The sequence below is a fragment of the Onychostruthus taczanowskii genome, unplaced genomic scaffold, assembly GCF_017590055.1.
Source record: "Onychostruthus taczanowskii isolate IOZ18803 unplaced genomic scaffold, ASM1759005v1 scaffold7, whole genome shotgun sequence".
Classification (NCBI taxonomy): Eukaryota; Metazoa; Chordata; class Aves; order Passeriformes; family Passeridae; genus Onychostruthus; species Onychostruthus taczanowskii.
Window position 1 is genome coordinate 5,021,854 of NW_024504786.1, and position 16,482 is coordinate 5,038,335.

A 16,482-nucleotide genomic window follows, 5' to 3' on the forward strand; every position below is an offset into this window, starting at 1 on the left:
TTCCGGGACTTGGTGCAGTCTATTTTTAATACCCGGTATGAAAGAACTTCCTGCTACTTTTTCTCTTTGAAAGCTGCTTTGTGGTTCATTAGATCATGTTGTCAGGCCAAGTTTTCTGCTATCCTTAAACCTCAATTTTTCCTTTTTTTTTTTTTTTGGTTTTTTTTTTTTTAAATTTTTTTTTTAATAATAAAGGGAAACTGTATCAGGAGGAAGAATATGCTGAGAATGCTGAGAATAAGATACCTTGGAGAGTAAGGTACATTGTGTAAGTGTTGCAGTGGTCCCAGAGCTGAACACTGCCAGACCAGGCCTAGCATTAAACCCAAAAGAAATCTAAACATAACAAACACGTGCATAAATAAGAAAGGCAAAAGAATTTGCATGCCAAACAACAGCACCTAGCAAAAAATTTCAACTTTCTGTTTATGAAAACAGATTTTTTTTTAAATTAGAGTAGTTTTAATTTCATTCTGATTTCCAGTGTTATCATAGGTCACCATTTTGACCATAAATTGGATAATCATGACCGTTAACATGAAACATTTTGCTTAAATGCAGTGAAAAAATTTCAAACACAGGCTGTGCAAGATATTTCAGGATATTTTAACTGCAGAGAAAGTTTACAGCATTAGTGTAGTTTTGCTGTTAAAATCCAGGACAAACAGCCTGACAGAGATGAGATGGCCACAGGGACCAACATTTTCACCTCCTCTGACTTCCTGCAAAACGGAGGCCACAGGACCTCCTGACTTAATTTATTTTCCAGCAAGAGCATATCTTTTAGTCAATGGTAGAGTCAAGTGACAGAGAACCCACTAAATCTGCTAGAAGTATTTAAAAGTATTAATTTTATAGACAAAAGACGTTTGTACTTGCAAATTAACAGGCAGTTCATTGTACATTGGAAAGGCCTTCTGTGACTCTCTGACTTTCATCCCCAGCAGAGGAATGGGATGACAATTTTTGGTGCCAAACAGCACTGGGTGGTAATTGCTGTAACTCTTGCTGTGAACCTGCTCTGGAAGTCTCTGGCAGGGAGGCAGTGGAACGTGTCAGCACAGGGCTGGAGCAGGTCACAGCTCAGCTGCCCTCCCTGCCACTGCTCCCACAGCCACCGCCGTGCCCTGAGTCAGAGCTTTCAGCGTAGGGAGCAGTTCCTGAGCTGCCTCAGTTTCCACAGAAGGCAAACAGTCAGCTGTGGGAGGTGCAGAGCACTTTGGGGGACTGCTAGATGATGCTTTCCCTGGGGCTTGTGCTGGTAAACTGCACTGATGAGGGTATTTAGGAACCTCAACTGTTGCTTTGGCATTATCCCACCAGAAGCAATTCCTTTCCCCCTTCACTCTGCTGTCTCTGTAAAATTTCATCTTCACAGAATATTTTTGGATCATTTATTTCTGCACTTTTGTAGATCGTTCAAGTTGGTTTCATTGCCAAAGAGAATGGTCCAGTCCTCAACTATACTGCTCCCAGTCTCAATTGAGCATACTCCCCTCTCCCTCTTCACATCAGAACACTCTGGAATTATTTTCCTTTATTTTAATTTTTATTTTCAGAGGAAATATCTTCACCCTAAAAGATGAAATCTGACTTAATTCTGCTTACTTCAATAAAGTTTTTATTAAGAAACTCATTGCAGGTCACTTAAAAGTCTTCCACTGCTTTGCTTAACCTTGTCCAGTGCCTCATAATTACATCTTGTTTTCAGCTGTGTGTCACTGTTTGGGCTGGTATTTTCCAAGCCAAGCATCTGCCTCAGGTTTAATTTTTGGCAGTTGCCAGCTAAACCGCTGTAGTAATTTTCAAGAACAAGGTTAAAAAAATATTTTGCTCATATTAAAAAATAATAATCTGGTTACTTCATTCAGATGTGTTGGTATCCCCATTACAGAAGGAATTTGGAATGGAACACCATCACTGGTCTGCTTTCATCCATGCACCTTTTAAGCAGCAACTTGGAATTTGGCAGCATCTCTGCTGTGGTTTCACAGATGTGCATCCAAATGTAAAAAAAAAAAAAAATAAAAGTCTCAAAAAAAGATAAAATCTCAGATTGCATGTGATTGGTTAAGAATCATTGACTTTTGTCATTTTGCTGAGTTTTCCAAAGGCCAGTCGGAGCTGACAGAGCCCACTCCACGTTCGGGGGCTTTTGCGGGGCAGCCGGGTACAATCCGTGCCCAAGGCAGGGGGACCACGAGTGCTCCTCCCTTCCTGTGACATCTGGGTGCCTCTCCTGTGTGCACCCCCTCCCTTTCTCCTGCTGAGCAAAGGAGGATGGGTCACAAAGATGAAAGTGTCTGGGAGGAGGCCTGCAACCAGGGAGCAGAAAGTGAGAGGAAGGAGGAGATGAGGACGGCAGAGTCCAAGGAGACAACTACTGCTGACCAGTGATAATTCTCCTGGGACTTCATGGGCAGAAATCAATTGTGGAAGCAGTTCTGCATGACTAGGGAAAAAAAGATTATACATATTTACATAAAGAGATCCTGCTATGCCATGGGAAAAGGTATATTGGGTAAGGAGATTAATAAGCCTCATGGAGATAAAGATAAGATGCTAGAGAAAATAATTAAGAAAAAATAAGAGGTTTAGTGTGCAACTAAAGCAAGGATATGAAAATAGAGCGTGAAGTGCGTAAGAAGGCAGGAACCAGGGGATGGAGAGATGGATAAACAGTGTGGAAGAGAAAGAGCTGGGAGTTACCTTAAAACAGCAGAGAGGAGAAAGAGAAGGCAGGAGCCAGGCAGGAGGACGAGCATCAAGGGAAAGAAGGGGAGTGAGTACAGATTGAACTCTGAGACTAGGCTGATCTTCTGAGTCAGACATAAATGCAAATAGTGATTTATCTGTAATGGTATAGGAACAGGAATCAGGTATGACTAACATCTATAGCCACATTTTCTTTTCTTGTTAGAGATCTTTATCGCACATTCTGGATCTCATGAGCCAGAGCCCTGGAGTTAAGGTGACCGCGTGTCATTATCTGTTTATTTTTCAGGCTTCCTCTCTCTGATTTTGTTAACAAACATTCAAGTGCCTGAAGTGCAATATGTGGCTTTTTTTAAAAATCACAGTCAAAAGTATTTCTGCAAAATCCATTTGAAAATGCTACAAGTAATTTTGAAATGATAAGTAGGGCTGCCAGCAGTGTCTCCCACTGGCAGAGCAAAGCAAGGCCCTGCATTCAGCCTGATGGCCTTTCACTGTGGCTGTTTGTCCTCTAAGAGGGCTTGCACCATCCCCATTACATTGTGTGTAATTCATCACAGGGGTCAGCAGCCCTGCCTTGGCAATTGTACCTCCCACCCCCAGGAACAGGCCTGGAGATACAGGAGCAGAGTGGGAAAGGGCTGGAGATACAGGAGCAGAGTGGGAAAGGGCTGGAGATACAGGAGCAGAGTGGGAAAGGGCTGGGTGCTGCCCACGGGCAAAGCAGAGCTGGAGGTCACTGAGCAGCAGCCAGGGAGGGGAGTGGGAGGTGTCCTGCCCCGTGGTACTGCTGGAGCTGCAGAGACACCAGTTCTACTCCTCCGGTAGTAAAATGGGGAAACATTGAAATTTGCCCCTGCCGTGGTGATTCAGCTTGCAAGCATTTGCCATTTATGTTAAATTCCAATTTTTTCAATATAAATGGCAAATGCTTCCCCACAAACAGCATGTTTGGTCTGTCACATTTTCTGCAAGCTGAAGGCAAGCTTTGCAGAACTGAGCTTTACTTTCCTTTTGAGACTGAAAGCAGCACTGCTGTCAGAAGATTGAGTTGTTGGTGTGTATCAGGTGATAGAAAAAATTACTCTGCACATGGTCTGATTTTTTTTTATATACATACTTGGGATCTGCAGGTGTTGATTTGCTGTATGTTTATCTGTTTGCCATACTGATAGCTTAAATCCACAAACTACACTTCTAATAACAACTCCTAGGGAGAAGGTTGCTGTTACTGCTTGGTTCCTCCTAAAGATTAAACAGAGCTAAAAGTTGGTACATTGACCTCTTGCTTCTTGAGGCAGATCTCTGTTCAAATTCTGACCTACGTCCTGGCTAAAAACGTGTTCAATCTTTTCTTAATTTGTAGTAGATACTTGTGTACATTACAAAATCATCTCACAATTTGGCAAATTAAGTTGTCTGTGGTTAGCCCTGGAATTGCAGAGATATTGCAGTGCATGCAGCATTGCATAATGAGGTTCCCCAGACTTTCCTTACTCGAGTGAGTAACAGCAATTCTTATCTCTAGTGAGCATCGGATTTGTCCCGTTTTTGAGAAAAGAATTAGTATCAAATCTACGATGGGCATGTTATGCCTTGTGGCTGCAATGTTGTTTCAATTAACTTCCCTGAATATACCACAATGAAAAGTGTCAGCTTTTTGCCTCAGAGGCCTATAATTAGATTAAATGAATACTGTTAATTATCTACTACCTTCTTTACACAAAACAGTATGTTTCCATAAATTAAAATGCTGGTACAGGAAGGAAATTGTTGTTCTCTGTAATATGTGCACACAGTGCTGGATTGTGAATACTGTGACTGCATCAAAGTGTAGCACAGCTCTGCAGCCCTTATTTTACAGGAGCTGAAACAAATTACAACTGAAAAATCCACAGACAGCACACTATTTTAAAGCATATATGTTGGTGCAAGGAGGTGATTTTACTAAATGTTACAGCTCTCCTGAAACAAATACACTTTCCTCTTTAACAGATGTTCTCTATAAAATTCTCTTAGGGAGATTAAATACAGCTTTGTTTGTGTACCTACAGTCACACCCTCAAGGACTATGTTATGTACAGAGAAAAAAACTGCTTTTTCTAGCAGAGTGTACTTCTCCTTTCAGAAAAATTTTAAAAGTCCGTTCTGTGGGAAGCATTTACAATTAACAGCTTGGTTTCCAGGCCTGTGTATATTCCAGCTAGTGTGGACTGAACATCTCCTCTGCCTGTTCTCCAGCATTACTAGATGCAAGCAAAAGTTCCTGACTGATCAATTCAGTCCCATCCTGGCATGCCTGGTTTGGAAGTGCAGATTTTCAAATGGTGGTACATCACCTCTAGGGTAACAAATCTGAAGCAGAAAGTACTCTTTTTTTGATTTGGCAAAGTGTATCCCAATGTCCCTATTTCCATCAGAATAGATGTTAATAACTTCAGGCCTGAACATGGATCCTCCCTCACCAGAAAATTACAATTAACTTTAGCAGAAGCCCTCATTCGGGCCTGCAATATACTCCGCATATAAATGTGATCTGTACCCAGGACTGCTCTTGTGTTTCATTAAGGTCAAACCCTGAAAAGCTTTTGAATACTCAGTGTTCCTACAAGGCATCGCATTTTATTGTGGTTTGTGCTGTGTCTCTTTTCCTTTAAATGTTCATTAGCTCCGTGTATGTAAAAGTGTTCATTAAAATATCATTGTGCTGGTAATAATCTTAATATTGAGGAGTGAAGAGGGCTGTGTTGCAGTAGAAATGCTGCCCCGTTTCCTGCTCTCAGGGTGTAACAGGAGAAAGAAAGACCATCTTGATAGGCACTATCTGCTGAAGGAAAACTTTCAGAGGAGCTGTGAATCGACTTTAACCTTTTAGTGGCTGCACTGTGAAGAAAATGTTTCAAGCTTCCTACCTCGAATTAGGCTTCTTTAATTTAAAAGATTGATAAATGCTAGTGGCCCTTATAATTACTGCTACAAATATCAGAAAACAGTTACAGAGGAACAAAGAAATGCGACTGGAAACATGGTTCAGTGGTCTTGTACTTCCCTGAAAAGCTGATTATACTTTTGGCTGATTCACTTTCTTTCAGAGGGAATTTACCCTTTCTGGCAGTTTGAGTCTGGCTGCACCAACGGCACAAAATGTATCTGGGGATGAAGAAATTGGCTCGGGGTCCTCTGTGTGTCAAACTGAAATTTGCCACCGAGCTCTAGATTTTGTCTTTTAGCCCCTGAGTGCCCCTTGTTTGGTCAGATTCAGAAGCCATTTTAACACTAGCTTAAAAATAGAGCCATTTCATTTGTGCTTTTGCAGGTGCCTTGCCCAATTCCATGCTTTCCCTGCATGACTTATCTTGTAGGATAAGCACTAATCAAAGGTCAAGGTTATTCTGAAGTATCCAGCATAGGAGAGCTCTCTTTCTCGTAGATCCTTAAGCTGAACTTCGCACAATTATAACTGATACTGTGCTGAAAGGTAATTCAAACAGGGAAAAAGTACAAAATGACAAGCAGGAACCTTTGGCACTGTAAAATGTCCCTGGTGATTTGTACTGAGTGCTTCTTCAAAACGCAGAAGCCATTTTACCACTCAGAGCCATGGCAGAAGTGAATTATTATTTTTTTCCGAGTGGGACTCTGCAGACCAGGGCTTCAGAGCCAGGCTTGGCACATCTGGCTCTCAAAAATGTGCCATGTACTTTACATCCGAAGATAATTTTCTCGCCTCCGTGACACAGAAGCCAAGAAGCGTGGATTTTTCCTCCCCCCTCTCTCGCCTGTCTGATTTTAAAATGTAACACAAGGTCATGCATGAAAAGCTCCGGCTGGGAGATACACCTTGCTACCCATTTTTTTTTAAGGAAACCTGGAGACAAACCTGCCGGGTTTTGCCTTCTACGTGAGCTGCGGTGGGAGAAGATGCTTCTGCATCCCTGGGCGCGGGGCTGGGGGAGGAGAGCCCGGCGCAGCAGCGGGAGCCCCGCCGCCGCCGCCGCCCGGCAGCGGCCGCAAAGATGCGTTAGAAACATCCCCCGGCAAGACGCGGGTCCCTTCTCTGTACTCACTGCGGCTGCGAAAGCACCGGAGTTTCGCTGAGGAGACTCCAGTCCCGGCTGCGGGGAGAGGGAGGAAAGGGAGGGGGAAAGAGAAAAGGGGGGGAAAAAAAAAAAAAAAAAAAAAGGGGCGCAGTAGAAGTTGCGGCGGCGGCGGGAGAGAGGCGGCGGGGGCGGCCGGGGTGTCCGAGCCCCGGGCCCGCAGCGCTGCCCGCCCGGCGGCCGCCCCGGGCCTGTCGGGGGAACCGGGGCGCAGCGAAGCGGCGGCGGAGCCCGCGGAGGAAACTAAATAAATAAAATCAGACTGTTATTTAAGGCGCGTAAATTTAAAATTATTTGGACAGGAAGAGCAAGGGGAGCGGAGCCGCAGGAGCCAAAGTAACGGTTTCGGAGCCGGGCGCGGCCCCCCCGCCCCGCGGCCCCGCGCCCCGGCGCTCCCCGGGGGCCGCCCGACCTGCCCGCAGCCCGGCCGGCGCGACCCTCCCTCCTCCCCGGGGACCCCGCAGAGCCCTCCGGGAGCACCGACATTTTGAGTGCCTGTGTGGTGGGGCAGGCTGTGCTGAGAGCCGGTGAGAAATCTTTCTTTCTCTCTCTCTCCTTCTTTTCTTTCTCCCCAACAGTCCCCACGGATAAATGTAAAAGCCTTCCTCCCCTCGCTTTTTCGAGGGAATTTCAGCACTTTAGTCAGGAGATAATAATGTCTGGCTGCTTCTGGCTGCCCAGTGAATTCCCAGGTACATTTGTGGAAGAAAACCTTTTCTCTCTTTTAGAAGATGAAAAGTGGTAACTTTCTCCTGTGTTAACTCTTTCTTCATGTGAACAGTGCAATGGCATTTCCTAGGGAGCTGATATCTTACCCCACCGTGGAATAAACCATTGATTCCATTCCTCTCCCCACACTGAAAGCTGGAAAGAAAGTATTTTCCTGTACTTAAATGTGCTGTGGCTTATTGCACTGGAGACTGAGGAAAATTCACCTTCAAATACCTTCTCATTCACTCTCCCCCGGCTAAGGGCAGTACAGTGCCCTGCACCTCTGCTCGTGTGTCCCCAGCACCCACAGATCGGGTATTTCACCCTAGCACGGTGCTGCTGCCACAGATTAAACTCTCTTCGTTCCCTCTAGGATCCCTTTAGGATCTGTCCCTTTCCAAAAGGAGCTCAGCAGCCCCCGCCGTTGTTCCGAGGATAATTTAGAAACAAAGGTCAAGTGCAACAGCTTTGCTCATCCGTGTAACTGAAATAGGGGAGAGGGCTGTTGCCCCACAGTTGTGTCCTCACACAGCCTGGTCACTGTGAATCCTGGTACAGCTATGTTTTATGCTCTATTTCTTCACGTTTTTCTGTGCTTGCTGTATTTGTTTCTATTTATACCTCTCATCTCGATACTGCACTGTTTGCTGCCGATTCCTGGGCTGCTGCAGGGCGATCTCCGCTCCTGCCTGCAGACTTAACTTGGCAGTTGGTTTGTGTCTCAATAAAACCCCTCAAAAATCCTCAATTCAATCTCACACGCTGCAGTTGTGCATCTCTGGATAAATACGTTTGTCGACATTTTCAGGAATATGCGAATTTTTGAAACTGGACTTTTTGATGTTGCCAGAATAGTGGGGGGAAAGCGCCAAAGCAATTTCTGAAACCACATGGGATATTACAATCCTTTTTAGGTGTCAAGATTCCCTATTAATGAGACTCGCATTATATTATTTTCTCCTCGCTCAGTGATTATAAAGACTTCTGGAGGAAAGGCATTCCCCAGCAGCCGGGCACCTTTTGTCACTGGCAAACCCTGTGAGGTGCGGGTAACACCAGCTGACTGATTTCTTTGGTTTCCTAGAGGCTCTTTGCAGTAACTATTAACTTCCTGGGATAATAGAGAGCAATTTTTTGCTTTCCAAGTACCTAACTAGGAATTTCAATTGATCATCTTGTTGAGGGGCTCACAGAGAAAACGCAGCAGTGAAATCAGATAAAACACACCTTTAAACCAGACTATCAGCCGTGACTCAGCCGCCGACGCTTTGGGCATGGCCGGGGGCTGATCCGTCCTGGCTTTAACCCTGAACTCCTGGCACGCAATAAAAGCCGCTATTTCTGACTAGGCGGGGCATTTTTCTCGGAAGCGAAGTTGTTCTTATTAAGCCACTGCTTAAACTTCGCCTTAGCGTAAATTAAATGCTGATGAAGCTCCGAACGGGTTTGAAATTAGGTTTTTTAGTAGCACGGGTGAAAAAAAACAATTAACAAACGTGAGAAAGCTGGATGTTACCTTCTGGTGTAGCACGGAATTCCTCTATGTGAGAGGAATGGAGAAGGAAAAGGCTTGGAGCATCCTCCAGGACACGAGGAAAGGAAGATGGAGAGCAGCACAGAGCGATTTGGGTCACTTCATCTGGGGGACCTGTGGATTATGTTGCTCGGTTGAATATTTCAGGTGGTTTAGTGCTCTTTCTACTGGGAATTTTGGGGTTATTTCTCTAAAAATGCTTCTTATGTGCTGTGCTGCTCTGATTAATGATCATGGCACAATTTTTCATATTTCACAGAGGTTTTTAATCAGAACACAGCAGCGTGACAGAGCTTATAGTAAATGTGACAGACAGTTTCAGCAAATTTCTTTTTACTTGAAAATGTAGTAACTGATTTTGGGGGGCTAATTAAAAAAAAAAAAAGTTAAAAACTAAGACTATTCCCTCTCCTCTTTTAAGTGCTATTTAAAGTAGTATTCATTTTTCATTTATTTAAAACCTTCTATTTTGCACGACTGAAATTTAGACTATTCAAAATAAAGCACTTTAAACTGCCCATCTGCCCAATAAGTAGATCCTGTGCAAATGTTAAAAGTTTCATAATAGACTCTTCCCGACACGGTGCTGAGCATCGTTAGCTCCTGTTGAGGCTGGAGAGGCAAATGAGTTTCAGTCTGGTGAATACTCTCAACTCTCTGTTGCAATAGAAAATTTCCAATGGTTAAATTGTGTTTTAGGTGCAAGCAATAACTTAACTTCACAAATATGAAAAGTGCTGCTTCCTAAATGTCACCGTATTCAAATATTCTTGTTTTGTGAGATGCTGTCATTAAAATAGTTTATTTCCAGAAAAAAACAGAATAGTTGTTGGAAAGCAAATATTACTTAGAGAACATCTAAACTGCAATCAGCAGATGGAGCGACCAGAAGTGTTGTGTTGCAGCTTTCGTGTCCTCTTTGACAATGGTTCTCTGCTGCTTGTTTTGAAACTAGAAAAAAAAGTCCTCTGCAGTGCACAGTAAACACGAACTACTAAACTGAGCTGTTTAAAACCTCTGGCAATCGAAGAAACACCACTTATACTGTTTCTGGTAACTAAATTCAAAACCAGATCGGTGAAAGTTTAAATATACAAAGAGGGAAAGTGTCATCTACATTTAGAAAGTAAGTGACCTAGTTCTACAAGCTCTTGTTAGTGACAAAATACAGTTACTGCCTAAAGCATCTAAGCGCCATCCACTGCCCTCATGCCACGCAGCCTTTGACATCCAGCTCTGCCTGTGCAGGGGCTGCAGATCACCCCTTATTAAAAAGATGTTTTTATCTAAAACAGGACCTCAGACTCTTGAGCCTGACCGAAAGGGGTGGGGGGAGTGAGGAGAAGGGAGGGGTGCATTGAGAGGTGGGAGAAATCACAGTAAACTATTTCCTTTTCTTAAAAGTCCAGCAATATTAAGCATGTGAATAGTAGTTCTTGTATTAATGACTTGATATGAATGACCTAAAATAAATTGTAAAAGTTGATACTGGAAAACTAATATGAGCAACCAACATACACACGGATGAGCCTGGGAGTACTGTGTAAAGTGAAAGGTATAGGAAACTGCTGGGAGCATGGATTTGAAACTTATCCATTGTCTAAAAACCCACCTCTGGAATTTCTTGAGACACTACCAGCTGTTCAGAAGGAAAAAAAAAAAAAAAAGAAAAAAAAGAAAAGAAAAAAAAAAAGTAATGTGGCAACAAATGTTGTTAAAAAGGAGGAAAACACCCCAAGAACTGTGCACACCCTCACGTCCAAAGGAGACCCCGTCCTGGCGGGGCTCAGTCCATGCTGGGGGGGAAGGAGCTGCTGGCCTCCAGGAGTTCCACCACGGCTGCCCTCCTGTAGAGCTTGGCCAGGTCGTAGGCGGTGGCCCCCCGCTTGTTCTGGTGGCCCACCTTGCACTCGGAGTGCGCCAGCAGCAGCTGCACCACCCGCACATGGCCCTCCTGGGCCGCCAAGTGCAGGGGCAGGTTGCCGTCGTTGTCCTCAATGTTAACATCGGCTTTGAACTCCAGCAGAGTCTGCAAAGTGTCCAGAAAGCCCTCCCTGGCTACATCGTGGATGACAGCGAAGCCGGTACTGTCTTTCAGGTTGGGGTTGGCCCCGTTGCTGAGCAGCCGCCGGGCGATTTCGGGGTTCCCGAGTTTCATCACCTGCGAAAGAGAGAGGAGAATTGGATACCGCGGGTGGGGGTTTGCTGCAGCGCTGCCTCCCGTCCTCGCTTCTCGTCCCTGGCTTTTGTCAGAGTCCAATTCTCATTTAAAGCAGACAGAGGAGGCTCGCTATAGAGCTAATGACACACCAGAACGTCTCGTTTTTCATGCATTTGTTACTGAACTCGGTGAAATTGTGAAAGATGTTATCATTTCGGTGGTCATAGCTTTCTGCCTCGGAGAGATTAATGCCTGAAATAGCACAGAATGGCATATAACAACTTCTTTTTTTTTCCCCTAACGAGGGTCATCTCAGTTTCTTAACATATAAAAATTAAGTATAGTTCGGTTTTATTTGCCTAAGTTTTGAGACACCTCTGCATTACTGTTTAATCTTGTTAAACAGCAAATATAGGGTCTCTGAGGAACAGATATTTTACCTAAGCAACAGCAAATGTAGAATGTGTTTTTACAAGCTTTCAGGTGTTTACATTGTCTGTGCATTATCATAAAACAAATATTTGGACTGTACCATAGCTCTCTCTGTTGAGAAACATAAATGTTAAAAGAAATTCTTCTCCCCAATATTTGTGTTTCATTAGGTCACCCAAAAAGGAAAAGTCAAAAGGAATGTTTCAAAGTGACAGAAGTTGTCTTCTAAAATCAGTATATTATATTATACTTTCATAACCTTTCTATAAGTAAACAGTGGCTATGTTCTGTCGTTAAAACATCCCTTAAAAAAAATACAACAACAACAATAATTGGATTTTCTGACTGTTTCTCTCAGGGAAAAAAAAAAAAAAAGCTTCTTTCAATTTTCTCAATTGCACCATAAAACTATCATAATTAGAACACAAATCTCTCTTATTTGTAACTTAACTGCTTGCACCGATTTCCTTGTAATTCCTCATTTTTTGTTTGCACACTTTCCAAAAATGAACACTGTAATGTATATTGTGTAATCTCTACCCTATAGGCAGTATTTTCCTGTCCTTGTAACTAGTCTCATTGTAAGTATAAAATTCGAAAAAATACCAACTCTTTTCTATTTCCTTACAGAGAAATTCACACATTGATTTGAAAATCTTGATTAATTAAAAAAAAAATCAGCATAAACCAGCATTACAGTGCATTAGATTTAGCTTAAGGTACAATTTCTACAGAGGTTTGCTGAAAATATCTCCTGACGAAAAATATATATCAAGTTTTTAAAGAAAAAACATGATATAATAAATACACTTATGTACAGCGTTTGAAGTGTAAAGCAGCCCAACACATTATAACCACAGACAGGAGCAAAAGTGCAGATAAGACAGGCTGGGATTCAGGGAAAGAGATCTCTCTGTGCCCCAAGGCTTCCAGCTCCCGACTTCCAGGCACTTCTTTCACTTCTGACAGAGATGGAAGCGATGTAAAAGAAAACAAGATCATTGTGATCTCTCTTTGTTTAGTAAAAACCGGACATTCTGATCTCTTTTTGAGAGCCCAGGCTGTGTTATTTGTGAATTCAAAACATATATTTGGGTTAAGTGGGAGTTTTCAGTGTTCAGGCCAGGGGACTGAAGGCTTCAGTTAAAGATGCGAGGGGGAGAAAATCCTAAAAAAGGTGATGCTTTTTGGCCGTGGGCTACAACTGAACAGCAAATGCCTCCTATATTTAGCAAAATAATGCTAGGGGGGAGGGAGGTGAAGAAGTAGAAAGCGTTAATTTAATAAATCTGACAAAGAGCATAAGGGCAGGAGATGTATTTGAGGCCTGCATAGGTACACCTCACCAGAAATAAAAAGGACAGAGCAAGACAAGCCGAGTAGTTGTTTAATTAAACATAAATGCAGAGGAAAAATATAAATTCATTTACATTAACACAGGAGCATTCTCTCCGTTGTAATTGAGAGAGAGATTACAGAGAGATTATCTCACTCTTGCAGAGTGCACTGAGAGAAAAGTCTTTCGAGCGTGGCCAGGCACCCACAGCATATTTCAGGATGATACATATTGAAAATAAGTCGACAGATTCTCCTGTTTTGTTTTTTGTGGTGGTTCATTAGCTCAGTTGTTGTAATCCCTAAGAAGTATCGTTAGGGAACAGATGCATGTTTAATGCAGCTGGATGCTATGTAATTGTGTAAAGTATACCTTAATTCAGGATATGGACAGTTAGCTGCTTTAAGAAAAAATATCCAGCATTCCTGCAGGACAAGTCAGTTTTCAGCCCTTGTCCCGAGGATAAATCAGCTAGCTAAATGTTTTCTTCTTTCTTAAAGAATTTAGCTTGTCTAAGTTTTTAATTTAAACCCTTTCACTCTCTTAAAATTTGCTGCAAGTGCCTGCACTGCCATGCGATGCCCTATTTAGGTGTTAAGAGGACAGCGAGGAGCTCACAGATCTCCAGCTTCAGCAAAATTATCAAAAAAGGGTCATTCCTGCATTATCAGCAAGAGGTGCTTATTTTCCAGCTCTAACATTTTGATGTTAAGCCAAAAAGCTGTAAATATCTCGACTACATTCACAGGTTCTATGTTGTCTAAAAATACACTTTCAGAAATTATTACCATGGTTTTGGGGGAAGGGGGAATAGGGGTTAAAAAACGATTTTATTAATGTATGAAATTAAAAAGACCTATAGCTCCACTTCCACATTGCATTACTTGCAACTGAAGTACAAATAACCCCATTTATTTTCCCTCTGGATTTATAAATCACATCTTTCACTATTTGGTAGGTATTCTAGCCTTTTTGCCATCATTATCTGATAATATTAAAAGCAAAATCTTTCATCAGCTACAATAGTTAGCAGTTGGACGAGTTCCAACTCCTGCCTGCACAACTACAGAGTTAAAAATTAGGGCACAGAACCCTATACGATCAGAAAGGAAATAACTGGAAGCAGTGCCCTGCTAACCGATCTGAAAAAAGCAAATTTTAAAGTCTTAAATATGAATGAAAAAGCAAGTGATTCAGCTGGAACCCTGGCTCGCAGGGTTAGCTCTTAATGTACATCGGAGGTCCTCGCTTCTGAGCAGCATGATTCCCCATGAGAAAGGTCATTCCCACAAACAGAGTATAAAGGAAAAGTACCATCCACAGCACACCCCAGAACCCAGACGAGCCACGCTTTAAAAGCACATTGCAGGAAAAAGAAAAAAAAAGGGAAGAAAAAAAAAATTAAAAATCCTAAGCTTCAAAGAACAGAACATTTGTGTTTACAGACCTGCTATGAAATCTTGCTCACCTAAGCTGATTTCTTTTCATCTCAGCTCTCTCATTCCTTGCCTCCTCCCCACGAAGTTACAAAATATTAGCAAACTCGTCGCCCGTTTGACATTGAGGGTGATCCCCGATTGAAAGAATGGTTTTGACCAGTTTTATTTCAAGTACGTCATTTTAGGGAGTTGGAGCCACTAAACTTATAAAATATGGCATCCAACGAGTTTGAAAAACCACTCGAATTTCATCCACCAGCCTGCTTAAAACGTTGTCTTTTTTGGAAACCCGGGTCACGTAGGTACCAGTGATGAAATATTTTCTCCCTCTCTGGATACCAACCTGCAGCGCAGTCCTCCCAAATCCATTTTGTGCATTGACGTTTACATTCTTTTGCAACAAATTAGTAAGTTGCACTAGGTCCCCCTTGGCAGCCGCGGACGCCAGCTCGTTCCCAGAAGGCTCGGCCATTCTTTAGGGTGACTGACGATCGGAAAAAAGATGAGATTTTTTTTTTTTTTTTTAACCAGGCATGGCATCGGAGACTGACAGAAGGATTGGGATGGTTAATCTTCTGGAGTAAGACCTTGTAGTAAATACTCGTAAAAAACCTCCTTGCCAAGAGCCCGCCCCTAACTCACACGTGATTATTCAGCAAAACTGCAGCTCCACTTGAAGCAAGATTTCTTTGCTTCCACATATAGAGTAACTCTTATTAAAGACTTTGGCCACTTTCGCAGGGGGAGGGGGGGAATAGATTAACAGCTATGCAATATATTGTATATGTTATAGGTAACATATATACACGTACACCGGAGACTCACTCAGACCTGAGATCTTGGAAGAAGAAGACAACCCACCCTGTTCACAGCCGGTTTCTGAAACTTAGCAGCAGCAGCAGCAGCTCGGAGGAAAGGTCTCCTGTAGCAGTGTGCATCCAACTCCCGCTCGGGATCCCCCCTCCATCCCTCTCCGTCGGCTTAGTCCGGGCCCAGCAGGGAAGGGAAGGACGAGCCGCGCCCGCGGAGGGCCGGGCGCGGCGGCGGTGGCGGCTGTCCCGGCGCCCAGCTCGCTCCCTCGGTGCTCTCGCTCCCCGCAGCAGCAGCAGCAGCAGCAGCTTCACTCCCGCGGCCCCGCGCAGCCTCCGCGCAGCGGGCGGGCGCGATCATCCAGGAGGGCGGCGGGCGGCGCGGGGGGGCTGCCGCGAACCGCCGCCCGCGCTCAGGGCGTGGAGGAGCCGCGGCGCGGAGCCCTCTCCGCCGTCGTCCCTCCGCCGGGGTCCCTCGGCCGGGGTCCCGCCGCCGCTGTCCGCGCTCCCCGGGACAGCCGCTCCTCCCGCCGCGGCCGCGGGGCGCGGGGCGCGCTCCTGGCGGGGGCAGGGGCTGCGCTGGTGCCGCCGCTGCCCCGGCCCGGCCGCGCTCGCAGCCGCACTGACAGCCCCGCTCGCCTCCTCTTCCAACTTCGCGAAATAAAGCTGCACTTGCCGGTCCGCGGCCGCCGCCTCCGCCCGCGGCTTTGCGCTCCCCCTTTTTTTAAGCACAAACAATCGCTACTTCTGTTTCCTAAGGACACGAAGCCGGTTTCTCTCTCCTTTTTTTTTTTTTCTTTTTTTTTTTTTTTTTTTTTTTTTTTTTTTTTTTTTTTTTTTTCTCCCTTTTTTTTTTTTCCCCCTTTCATTGCTCTGCTGAGGTCTACTGCCGGGTCCTCCCATTTTTCTCTTTGCTCCTGCTGACCCTCTTCTGCTCCACAGAACTACAAACCAAACAGCTCCCAAAAGAACTTTTCATTAATATAATTTATTAGCTAAATCGTTCCTCTGACCTGTTTCTTGTTCAACTAGCATATCTCCCCATCCACTCAGTATAATTGGCACAGCACCTGAACTCTGCTGCTGGGGTTTAAATGGCCTGACATATATCACTGAGTCACAGGATATTAAGAGAAAGGTGATAGGATTATTGGCACCCTGCCACTGGGATCAGATTGGATTTCTTGTCCAACCACTGAAACATGTGGTTGTATAAAGAGGGTTTACACAGGCTTGGTTTAGTCCTTA

At 44.0% G+C, this 16,482-nt stretch overlaps 1 protein-coding gene and 1 long non-coding RNA gene across 2 annotated transcripts; one reads left to right on the top strand and one right to left on the bottom strand.

The window, feature by feature from the left end:
* The first annotated feature begins 6,903 nt into the window (after positions 1 to 6,903).
* Positions 6,904 to 9,463, top strand: LOC121345113. The gene is made up of 2 exons (XR_005953924.1): positions 6,904 to 7,339; positions 7,897 to 9,463. It is a non-coding gene; the product is annotated as an uncharacterized LOC121345113 (long non-coding RNA).
* Positions 9,300 to 15,587, bottom strand: CDKN2C (cyclin dependent kinase inhibitor 2C). Its single transcript, XM_041421670.1, has 3 exons — positions 15,287 to 15,587; positions 14,769 to 14,909; positions 9,300 to 11,218 (listed from the first exon to the last, which is right to left on the bottom strand). The coding sequence occupies exons 2-3, from the start codon at positions 14,895 to 14,897 to the stop codon at positions 10,844 to 10,846; spliced, it is 504 nt and encodes a 167-aa protein (XP_041277604.1). The 5' UTR covers positions 14,898 to 14,909; positions 15,287 to 15,587; the 3' UTR covers positions 9,300 to 10,843.
* Positions 15,588 to 16,482: the final 895 nt, after the last annotated feature.

Excerpts from the sequence above, each read along its gene's own strand:
- CDKN2C (XM_041421670.1), bottom strand. The coding sequence starts at position 14,897 with ATGGCCGAGCCTTCTGGGAACGAGCTGGCGTCCGCGGCTGCCAAGGGG. Across the intron at positions 11,219-14,768 it reads TTGGGAGGACTGCGCTGCAG|GTGATGAAACTCGGGAACCC; the intron begins GTTGGTATCCAG and ends TCTCTTTCGCAG.